This window comes from Solea solea, chromosome 7, assembly GCF_958295425.1.
Source record: "Solea solea chromosome 7, fSolSol10.1, whole genome shotgun sequence".
Lineage (NCBI taxonomy): Eukaryota > Metazoa > Chordata > Actinopteri > Pleuronectiformes > Soleidae > Solea > Solea solea.
The window spans coordinates 5,348,582-5,360,659 of NC_081140.1; the positions used below are offsets into that span (position 1 = coordinate 5,348,582).

General features: G+C 40.7%; 1 protein-coding gene across 2 annotated transcripts in view; it reads right to left on the bottom strand.

The window, feature by feature from the left end:
• Positions 1 to 12,078, bottom strand: part of LOC131462433 (CUE domain-containing protein 1-like) — a 14,269-nt gene extending 2,191 nt beyond the window's left edge. Inside the window, exons 1-10 of one of the 2 annotated variants that reach the window (XM_058633655.1) lie at positions 11,866 to 12,078; positions 8,455 to 8,522; positions 7,106 to 7,798; positions 6,272 to 6,399; positions 5,870 to 5,996; positions 4,575 to 4,836; positions 2,078 to 2,143; positions 1,820 to 1,900; positions 238 to 331; positions 14 to 72 (exon numbers count right to left, since the gene is read on the bottom strand). In XM_058633655.1, the coding sequence (XP_058489638.1) occupies positions 14 to 72; positions 238 to 331; positions 1,820 to 1,900; positions 2,078 to 2,143; positions 4,575 to 4,836; positions 5,870 to 5,996; positions 6,272 to 6,399; positions 7,106 to 7,417 (1,129 nt within the window). In that variant the 5' untranslated portion in view covers positions 7,418 to 7,798; positions 8,455 to 8,522; positions 11,866 to 12,078. The remainder of the gene's footprint in view (positions 1 to 13; positions 73 to 237; positions 332 to 1,819; positions 1,901 to 2,077; positions 2,144 to 4,574; positions 4,837 to 5,869; positions 5,997 to 6,271; positions 6,400 to 7,105; positions 7,799 to 8,454; positions 8,523 to 11,865) is intronic. The other variant, XM_058633654.1, reaches the window with a different exon arrangement.

Genomic DNA, 12,078 nt, shown 5'->3' on the forward strand with positions numbered 1-12,078 from the left:
ATGGAGTTCTTACCACAGGGGTTTGCCTCCACATCATCCAGGAGATTGGCTGTAGAGTTGGCTGTGCCCAACCTGGTCAGGAGGTTAGTTAAGTAAACCATGGTCAGAGGAGTAAGGATTTACATCCATAGAGGTCATTCATTTGACAGTTTTCAATAAATCTCTCATCAACAACACACGTTCGTGCACAATCACAGGGCGTCGATGAAACAGAAAGAAATCACTAGTAAAGGATACGACTGGTGTTTCAGGAGCGTCCTCCTTTTCGTCTTTCTCCTCTTTGTCTTTTCTGAGAACGTCCTGGCAATTTCAAAGAGTTTCTTCCTCGTTGCTAGAGGTGGGGGAAAAAAAGCCATGCAGCATGTTTGTTTCTGCATGAGATTTATGTCCGTACAGGGGGACATCAGTCTGACCTTGATGTGTCAGTGGGTTATATATCTGCATTAGCTAAGGTCATGTCGAAAGACACCAGAGCTGAAGGATTCTCCTGAGGGAGCATTAACACTCTCCACTTAGTTAAGAGTGACAGAGATTAGTGGCCTGGTGGAAAACTGCATGTCAACTTTGACTTGTGTCAGCAGTATGGTATATATGTGTGTGTGTGTGTGTGTGTGTGTGTGTGTGTGTGTGTGTGTGTGTGTGTGTGTGTGTGTGTGTGCGACTGCTTCAAACATGCTACGTTATTTATGGCTGCATCACTCCACAGTGTTGATTGGTGCAAAAAGATGAAAATAATACCCACAGTGTTTAAGATGCCTACAGCACTAAGTTATTGTATCAGAGTGTTTTTGCTCCATCCAGCCTACACAGAGTTTTACCTGAGCAAATGAGAGTGAAAACATGAGCAAACTAAATTGCAGAATTGTTATTTAAAGCTCCAGCGTCTAACTTCTAAGTTATTAAGACTCATCACTGAAATGTGGCCATCAATTCTTCATGATGTAATGCCTAGATCTCACACCAGCTGTCCTGCAACAAGCATGTATACATCAAACTGGTGAACCTCTTTGTGCGGGTGCTTTTTGGCATTTTTTTGGCTGTCTGCAGTTGTCTCACTTCACTGCTGCCATGTTGCTGTTGTAAAAAAGAGCATCACCTTCTGTGTGTGGCACATGTGAACTCTTCTGACAACGGATTGAAAGTTAGAGACATTTTTTTTTATAAATTTTAAAAGTTGTGGAAAACTAATAAAACTTGTAAATATTTTTGCAATCATGTCAATAGTCATTCAATATGTGTTTAATTGAAACGTAGAGTCTACAGATGAGCCAATCAGACACTCTAATGAGGACGATACTGGTTAAAATCACTGGATCAGATATCTGAAAAGATTAGATCAAATTAGATTAGATGCTTCACTAAACATAGGCTGTAACACGTGCACCACTGCCGTCTTACCACCAGGACATGAATGTGGGCTATATATTGTCTGCCACACTGTAGGTGTGGGCACATTTAGGTGACCTGTCTTTTAAGATCATAAGAAAAAAATAAATTAATAAATAAAAACAGCATCTGAATAATTCTGTTTTAACAGTTGTGGTATATTGTTTTTCTTGCTTTTTGAGAATATAATTATGCTGCATTTGCTGGCTGTGGCAGAATGATCCTCTCAAATGTTTTATTTACAGAAGAGAATATGATATTGGACTGAAATCCGTATTTGTACATTCTTGGCATTTGTTTTCGTATTAAATGAAAAAAACTGGGTTTCTTTTTTTAAACATTTGCCCCACAGCAGATGAAAGATGTGAACATGAACCCAATGTACCATTACAAACTCGACTAATGCAGCTAAAAAGTGAATCACCATACTTACATTTGCCCATGTGTTTGAGTTTGTCTCTGAACAGGGCGTCATCTGAGATGGCCTCCATAGAAGCTGCAGAGCACTGTTCTCCTGCACACACACACACACAACACCACTACTACCACAGTGTACACTCATGAACGTGTTTATGCGTCAAACACGTCATCAAGTGCAAGAGCACAGGTATTTACAGAGCGACTCCGAGTAGAGATCAGACATTAACAAAGAGAAGAGCTCAGCAGAAGAAGCCCGATGAGTGATATCTACCTGTGGAACTCTCCATGCTAGATGAATGACTGGACTTTGATTTCTTTGATTCATACTTCAAGCGATCTAAAAACAGAGAGCAGATGTTATGACCACTGATGATGAACAAGATGTGATGAGCTCAGGTATAAAGGTAGAATTCTCCCAAACATCTAAGCCTCCACATCAATTCATCTGAAAGTGGCGGATGAGAAAGAAACCGTTTAAAGCTTTGTCCTGCTGCAGAAGAAAAGCCATAACAAACCTTTGAAATTACTGCCAATCTTGTTTCAGCTCACTTTTCTCAAGCAGGTGCTTAAATTAAAAAAAACTAAAAACACTGCCTCTCCTCAAATGTTAGGAGCCTTGCAGTTGCGATGTAAACTCAGGAATATTTGGTTTGTCAACTGAAAACATTTGATCACAAAGAAATGTCTTGAGCTTGGACAGATTTATAAAAATCTGTTCTGAGTTCTGAGCTCAAAGACATTTTTTGCCACTTTCATGTCAGTACCAAGTCAGTTTTGTTTTCTATTCAGTTATGATCGTATTTCTGAATGAAGTGAATAATGCCATATACAAGCTAGAACTCAGAAGCTCTTTTTAAAATAAATAAATAAACCTAAAACAATGGAAGCCGATGCTTTGATCGACATGCTCACTCCCAACTCGTCACACACAGACTCGTGGCCAGGACTTTGTTTGTGTATCCGTGTAGTGTAGGGCTGCAGCAGTGTCACTTTTACAGAACACCATGGCATGCACAACTTAAACATTTTAGATAGTGCATACTATTACTTAACCTTTTCAATGCAGGACAATGTGGTATTACTTAACATTCCACTCCCTCTTCCCTACATCACTTCATGAACATGTTGAGGTGAGCACTTATTCATCATTAAATTGTCCTGCCTCAAGAGCAGAGAGGCCTGCCTCTTTATGGAATTCTGGCTCCTGTTGTAACTGGATCACGTTTTCCTAGATTTACAGTCAGAGACTGAGACTGACTAATACCACTGAGCAAACACTTAAGACCAGGGAGCGATGACAGGATGTAGAGCCATTTAATAAAAATACTGACAGTAGCTTTAAGTATGTGAATACTTTCTCCACCACTATTGCAAATAAGCAAGCCACCAGTCTGTGGTTATACAACATTACATGAAGCCAAGGAATTAAGAGTGATTACAATCGGCTCCACCTGTGATTAGAAGTCTATCAGACAACCCTGCGTGTTGAAAAATAACCCGGTGTCTGGACCGAGCATCTGTATGAGACAACTTGAGAGTGAGACTGTGTTGGATCAAAAGCGGAGAGTTGTAAGACAAATGCAGACATATGGAATCAATTTTGTCCAAGTACACAAAAGTAGAAAAATATTATAAAACCAATATAAAAAGGAAACAGCAACAGGATCCAAAACCATGAACACTGCTAAACATGTGGAAAAACCTGCTTGTTTGAAATAAGAAAATCAAGGTGAACGACACGTCCGTAGACTGGACAGAGTCAGTGTGGCTGTTTATATAAGATTCTCAAATTTTAGAAAACACAGGATGCCAGCCATGTTTGCTTCTCCTCCCATTCTCCCTGCTGAGGGAAAATAACGTGGCAGAGCAGAGTAATAAAATGGATGTGGCGAGTCACTGCTGTTTTCCTCTCAAAGCTTAGCTTGATTACAGCGATCACGATCTGAACTGATACTTTACTGTTGATGTGATCAGCTGTTATGAGTGGCATTATATCTGACCACAGACACATTTATGTGTTAATAGCTTTGGGTTGCTGATATCGCAGGTTCTGATCATATATTAAAGGTTTGTCACTCACAAAATTAATTCCAAGAAGACATACATTGGACTTAAGCATCAATTACAGAAGTAATGGCACAAAGAAACAATGGCTTCTCTAAAATGGTTGCCCTGTGGAGTTTCCTTGTAAACAGATAACATTCAGTTATTGTGTTGAACATATTTATCTCTACTTCAAAAAATGTTTTAACATATTTCATATCCAACATTGTTTACGGTCATATCAATCTTTATAAACATAGTCTGCTGTTATTGGCTTCAGTTTATCAGCCTTCTTATGCAGAAAGCTCATAATTGAAACTTGAGAAATAAAAAAACTATTCAAAGATCATTCAACCCCATTCTTGCATCTCTGGTAGCTTCATTTATTCATTGTTAGTCTGTGAATCATGTAAAAAGAATGGAGGATGTCCTAGCCTTGGCCTAGATATCCAGCGTCTACACCAGAAGCCCCAAAATATTGACCGTTTATCACACATGTAGAGCAGTACTTCTGGTGCTCAAGGACACACTTCCACAGGACAATCAAGACTGGAAACCCACAGCATGACTTAAAAAACTAAGGAAAAAAAAAAAAAGGGAACTCCACAGGGAACCTTCAGCATCAAGACGTTGTCAATATTTCAATAAAAATGTCAATGACATCACCCTGTATTCAATATTCTACCACACACACCTCTGTGCGAGGAGTCAACTGTACTTCATACCTCTCTCTAAGGCGATGAGGAACTCGCGGTTGCGCTGCAGCTCCTTCATAAACTCCTCATTCTGGAGGAACAGGGCGATGCGCTCGTCCTCCAGGTACTGCTTCAGTTTCTTGTCTTGCTCCGTGCCTCCTGTTGCTGAGCCAGAACCTCCAGAGGTCCCTGCAGCTCCAGATCGAGAACCAGGCTGGCCTGTCCACTGGCTTATGGAGGAGACTGAGGAAGAAGAGGATGACAAAGGCTGGGAGAGACTGCTCTGAGAGCTCTGTGGGAGGAGGACAGGACAGGTCAGTGGTAATGTAATCAGATCAACAGTTTGATGAGAGATCAGAGCACCAGTTTGGTTTTCTACACAAGTTAAAATAGCTGTAGGTTTCTGTTAATTTAACATTTAGTTTTGAACCATCACTGCTTACTATATTACTTCATGACTACTTTTCATTCAAGTATTTATTCACATTCACATGACTTTTTTAAATAAAATAAGTGTAAATGTAAAATTCTACAGTACGTTTGTTCAAATTAAGATAAAAGTCCCTGAGATAAAGAATATATCATGACTAGGGCTACAACGGTTGAATCGATTAATCAAATATTTTGATAATTAATTAATGAGATTTAATGGGTTCTTGATATTCTCTGATATGAATGTTCTCCTCTCTGCACTCACACGCTAGTTTATTTGCTTTAGTGAGGACCAAAGTCCACTGTTCATCAGTGTTTATGTAATATAAGAGTGAGTGATCCAGTATCAAGCCACCTGTTAAATAAACATGTAGAAGTTACATTTTCTTAATTTCAAATCAGTTTAACAACACACTGTTTTAGCTGGTTTAGCTATAGTCCTGCTCTCCCGCTTTCAATGGTACCTGCAGCCTCACAGCAGCATGTCCGTGTCACGCTAAGATACATTTCTGGTACAAAAACATCTCAGCTACCTAACAGACCAAGGGCAATATTGTGGAAGCAGGTGCAGTTACTCAGAAGTGAATGAGTAAACTGCTGATAAAGCTCACTGAGGTTTTTATATCGTGACAGAGTTTGAGGAGGACTTATGCCAACTATGGCTCTAGTGCATCACCGAGCCATATTTTCAGAGCGATATCCTGAACAGAATTCTGGGAACAAAGTGTTTGTTGCATATCTTTCCTCCAGAGCTGTAATTTGTTTTCACATGTTCTCAGCCACAATTTTCAAAAGATATATAAGAGGATATTAAGTCATAATTAAATAAGCCAAAACAGAAGTTCTGTGAACAACTGGATCCATTTAACATCTTGTGTGGTAATATTTCTTACCGTTGTAGTGTTTAACTGCTGAGGAAGAATCCGCAGAAAATCATCAGGGAGATTTCCAAGCATGGGAGGATTCCAGTTCCTGTAGCTTCTGACCTGCTGGTGACCGGGAGGTGGCTGGACTTCAAATCTACCCATAAGAAAAGATTAGGCACTTCTGATACCCATTTAATTAGGTCAACGGTCACTTGGTTCAATATTTCATTGACAAATACATGCAAAACTAATATATGAATTTGGTAATGGTCCAAATCAAAGGCAGATGAGTTCAAAACTGCACTCCGAGGCAATAGTGAGGGGAGTGGATCATCTTTACCAAGCCAACAAACCTTCCATCCACCGATTGTGAACAGAAACCCAAACAGAAAGCAGCTCTCAATCTGATTCCAAGTCCCTCTTGTTTACCTTGGTGGGGGCGTTGGTGGGGTTTCTGGGTATTTCCTGTCGTAAATGTGCATATCATACGTTGGTGGCGAGTAGACTGGAGGTGGTTCCTCATCTGAACTGTCGGGTTCCAATGTCCGTTCCAGAATCTAGAAACAAAAGACAGCATAAAAACTTTTAAACCTGCTTTCCGATCATGTATTTCACTTTGAATTTAATCATGAGACCGTTATCTAAGGTTAATAGCAGGTAAATACTATACTGACTATGCTAAATGAAGACTGACTCAACAGTTTCATAATCAACCATGTTAATGTTAACCAATGTTAATACTCATAATTGCATAATGAGAATTGCTCTGTTGCGCTATTATTTATTCACATGTAGCAGTGTTTGCTTCATGCTCACTTGCGAGTGTCATCATGCTGTTGTTAATAAAGTTATCAACGTCCACAAAGAGAACCACATCTTTTTCAACTTCAGCTGTGCACCTACCCTGAAGTGGCGAGTCATGCACTTCTCTGTTTCACACTCTCGCCTGTGTACCGTTTACATCTGTTGCATGCAAGAGTGAACCAAGTGTGTGAGCATGTGTGTGTACCCCTGCTACCTTCACAGACATATTTACTTCTGTGGGAAAGGTGCACCATGTATCATGAAGGTTTGTTGAAATTTTCAAACACTCAAAAATAAGCCATCACATCTGTTTCCCTACATCAAATAAACTCACTGACCCTATTGGTTAACAATAAAAACCAAACTGGGTTTCGTTTACATCGTCAATACCGACAGGAATCCAATGCAAGCTCTCCTTGGTGGGCTGACTACTGTGCTACTACAACCTTTCCCACTGACCTCTGGTGGTATGCTGTCATCTGAATCTGAGCTGTCATCTGAGCCCTGTCCGTCAATGCTCATCTGGAGGAGTTGGTCGATGGTGGCATCCACAGCGCCGTTGTTGGAGCGTAGCACGCACTCGATCACCTCATAGTCCATAGAGGGGAACATGGTCTTGAAGTCCTCCATGGCCTGGTTGAACTCCAGGCGTCGGACCTGACGGTTGGTTCTGCTGTTATTAAGCTGCCCCTGTCCACTCCCTCCCCCGCTGCCACTGCTGCCATTTCTGGAGCCTCCATTACTGCTGCTGCGCCTGAAGAGGCTAGTCATCCTCAGGACCTGGCTGCCTCACTTGCTGCCAACCTACTCACAGGATGGCTCTAGGTTTCTGTCACCGACACAAGCACTTCAGCCCCTTCAGTTTAACTCGCTTTTCAATTTCTCTCCCGACTCAGTTTGTCATTCTTACAGTCAACACAGCAGTCTTCTGATGGAAGTTAAAAAAAAAGAAGAAAAAAAAGGGGGAGTACTCCCTACCAGTGCTACGTTTGTGTTAGTCAGCGGCGTCAGTCATGACTGACTGTAGTAAAGGGTTTACAGGGACTGACGCAGTAAAGTGGTGACAAATCACACGTCCAAGGTCCTGTCATCAGGTGAAGGTTAGAGTCAAAATCCTCCAAGGAACATGCATAGCTGCATCACAGTCATCGCCTAGAGAGAGACAAAGAGAGAGAGAGAGAAGGAAAGAGCATTAGCAACACAAACTTTATATAGCTCTTTTATGAGGTTCGTAAAACCTGTTTTAAATGTGCCTGTGGGTAAGTCTGATTGCTTGGGTTGTATTAATCCATTTTAGAGCCTTCTTCAGAGTATCACCAAACAACTTCACACAAATTACCTGTTAAAGCTGCACTGTCTAACTTTTGGTGCCTGTTTTTGTTGTTGATATTATTCTGCCTCCATTTGGTTTTTATGAGCACAACTGATGCAGCATTATTTGCATGTCGACTGTTATTTGTCATCTGAAAATGAGCTCCATCAATCAATGCTATTCAATACTACTACCACTACTGAGTGAGGGAGCGTGGGGGTGTATACTGCAGCAGTGCAGGGACAAGGTGTTCATCCTGTCAAACTGCTGAACAAGCAAAACAATTAAAAAATCTTAAAACTCTCGTGTTTGGCTGTCCCACTTTACAAGTGCAATGTTGTAGCATTGTGGAAGTATTGCCAGGTGACATGAAATCTAAACACTGCTATAATGAGATAATATAGTTCAGTTTGGTACATATTTATGTTTCAGTCATCAAGTTGTAAGTTTGATGAATCTGTACATCCCAATATTTGGCACCCTTCTGTTGGTGTACCTGGCACAACCGCATGGGAGGATTCAATAGAGCTCTGGTTCAGATCAGCAATCGTGGACTTGTGACACCTGTGAACACACCAATATACTTTTTTTAGTCTAAAGGCTTTTTTTTACTTTTCTTTTAGCCTTTAATCAAGAGGATGATTTAACACAGTGGGAGACAGACATGCATCAAAGGACTGAAATGTGGATTCAATTTGCTGCAGGAGGCCTCAGCTGAAGGGGGCACCAGCTCTGTGTGCAGTGGTTTTCATTCTGCTCCAGGAGAAAAAACCAACTCAGCTTGTTTGTATTTTTTTTTTTTCTACTCAAAAATGTCTTGGGTAGTACAAAGACCAGGAAGGAGATTATGATGAAAATAGACAGATAATTTCATAATCTGGACCCTAGAGGTGAAATTTACCTATGACTGGATATGCTCAGTGGAACTATTAAAACCCATTTGATCTGCTTGTTGTGTGCAGCTCTTGCAGAAATGAAATATCAAAAAAGTAAGGCTATAACTGCTTTTGTTAAAAATCGGTGCTAAATCACTCTATATTCTGACAGCTATCACTGAACTTGAATGTTTAGACATCTCATTCTTAGGGCTCCAACAGCAAATTAGTTGTTGTTATAGATACACACAATACAGTAAAGGACAAGAAGTTAGGAAAATGACAACAAATCACAGCACCTTTCAGTGAAATTAATCGGTGCAGTAGTCAAATCACTGTCACTGGTGCGAGCTGTTGATTCCCATTGGAAAGGGGAACTTTGAAAACAAACAGCAGACGGTAATACTATAAATCTCATCTCAGGTTTGTAATAACTCCACAACTGTTGATTCAGACTACGCAGGAAGTAGCTACACATTTTCTTGACTTCTGTCAACACACTCTTAAATCCAAAATACTGAACAAAATTTTGGACAAAAAGATGGAATATACCTTCACATGATAAATAATGCTAAAAAAAAGAAATACTTCAGTTCAAACACAAGCATTGAACTGACGACACCAGACTACTCAAAATGAGAGGCTGCTGGTATTAGTGTGTATGTGGCATCAGCCCTGAATGCACAAAAGATACCTTCCCGGCATCATCATATTAATCTGCACCCAAGAAGCAGTCTATATTTAGCACACAATCCAGGACTCTGAGTCCTCAGAGGGCACACATGTTTCTGTGTGGGTGTATCGGTGACAGCTGCTCAATGCCTGTACTTAAAATCCAGCGGTCTTTCCTTTAGACCAGCTCCTGGTACCTGAAGGACTTGACACGTGCACTTGTGTCAGCTCTGACCTACGCTGAACTAGATACACACCAGCCTGAGATGCTCGGCCAAAGTGGGCAGGAAGGAAGTCAACTCAACAGGTCACATCACCTGTTTCACAATGTATGTTCATCTGTAACTGTATTATTCTCATTTGAACAATGACACTGGATTGTTTTACATGGATTCACATGGTTGATACCCCTGCAGTTGTGCTATGTTGAACAGATAAACCCACAGCATCAATAATAAATAAATAAGAGAGATATTTATTAACAGTCTATTGAACTATTTAATGGTGTAATGCAATATCTGGTTGCATTTTATATGACATCATGTAAAATCTCCAGTGCTAAGGAAAAGGAGCAGGCAAAGGAAAGACGAAAGGAGTCATGCCACATTATGGATACCAGCTGCCATAAAACACCTGTGTAATCTAATTTCTAATAAGAATGATTTTTAGAAAATGTTCTATTTTTTCTCCTCTTCATCACCATGAATGTTATCAATGGCAGTGAAGGGAAAACATCGAGCTGGTGACAGCAGCTCATACACAGAGGCCATTGGGTTTTCCTAGATCTGTGTCACAGGTATTTTCCCTTTCAGGTACATAATACAGAGGAAATTATTTAAATGAATGAATTCACCACTGAAAGTCAAGTCGTGGCTCAAAACACTTCTGCGTTGATTTTAAAACCAGTGTTAAGCTTTTGGTGAAACTATGGTAAAGGGATTGTTTCTACTGAGCTCATTTTTGGAAAGAGCTGCAAAAAACAGCACCATGTCATCTTTAAGGGATGGTTGGGAGGTGGAAAAGGCAATCAAACTGTGCTCACAATATCCCACTTTGCAACTGTTCTAAAGTAAAGTTAGAATACATGAAACATAGAATTCACATAATGGCATTTTTCCAATGATCAACCAATGATGAGCACCAATCAGACACCAGTTGTGGATACCTGTAGTTATTTGACATTGACTTATTTGCACACCTATCCATACACTACTGTATATGCAAGTGTTTTCTTTCAAACCATTGACACAGTCACAAGGACCAATTTAGGCTCACAGACACATCTGCAAGTAGACTAGGAGTTGGGAATCCAAAACTAATTTAACAACTTACTCTGTTGTGTAATTGTTCTACCAACATATTTCTGTTCCGTTTTAATATAACTTAATGACGTGTTTAGGTCAATAAGTTAATAAACACCAAGAGTAGAAATAGCTTCAAATTCCAGATTTAGGACAACAAAAACATCTGGCACTTCCGACCCAGAAACCTTGCAGCTATTTAACCTACAGAGCCCTGATTTATTATTTCAGTAATCTACCATATCTTTAAGGCAACTGTTACCAAAATAAAGTTGTCCTCAGTGTGGTGTGTCCCCTTCTGAAGGCTCGTACAGGAGCCTGGCTCAGAGGCCAGCACCAGTGTGTATTTTAAGGTAGAGAGTATTTTGAGATGAACAGCTGATGAGATGATCCGTTTGTTTGACGGCTCATAGCGTCAGCGCGTGTGTGTGTGTGTGTGTGTGTGTGTGTGCACACACGCTGTCTCAATCCGTCCATTAATCTGAACATGTTATTATTTTTTTAAGTGAGACATACCTGTCACACACACACACACACACCACAGAAGCTCCTGTGTGCATGTGCTCTTTAAAAGCAACACAGCGCCGCTAACACAGCGCGCTAACGGTGCAGCTCAGCCGTTAGCCAGCTAACAGCTCTCAAACCCTGCTTCAATAAACCTGATTTAACACGCGAATCTTTATACTTTCCATTTTGAAGAAACCACAGTGCTGACGCTGTGCTTCAATCGTTAATATCTGTAGCGGCCTTATGTCAAACTAGGTTTAGCAGCGGCGTGTGTTAGCAGCTCCAGCTACCGTGAAGTAATCGCAACTAGGCTCGCACAGATTCAGGATTGACAAACACATACACTAGGCCCCAGTCACTGATTCGCACTGACGAATATGAACCATATTCAACAATATGTAAACACAAAGTGTACCTAACTGGTGCAGGTTTGCGTAAAATGAAGCGCTAAACTAGGCTAAATTTAATGACACCCAGCAGTTAAAAAAAACTGTTGTTGTCAAACATGTCTGTTCAGACTGAATTAAGAGTATCAAAGCTGACGTTACTCACGGACAGCGGCACAGAGAGGACTTGCAGCTTGTTTAAGTGTCGAGTGGAAGCAGCGTAGAGCAGGCGGACGAAGGTTTCGGTGATTGAAGCATCGTAACGAGATCCAGAAGGATACGATCCGTCCGTCCCTCCCTCATTCACTCCATTCTCTCACCCCAGCAGCAACACACAGGCCATTAAAATCAGCTCGCGAGCGGAAGTGCCATGTTCTCC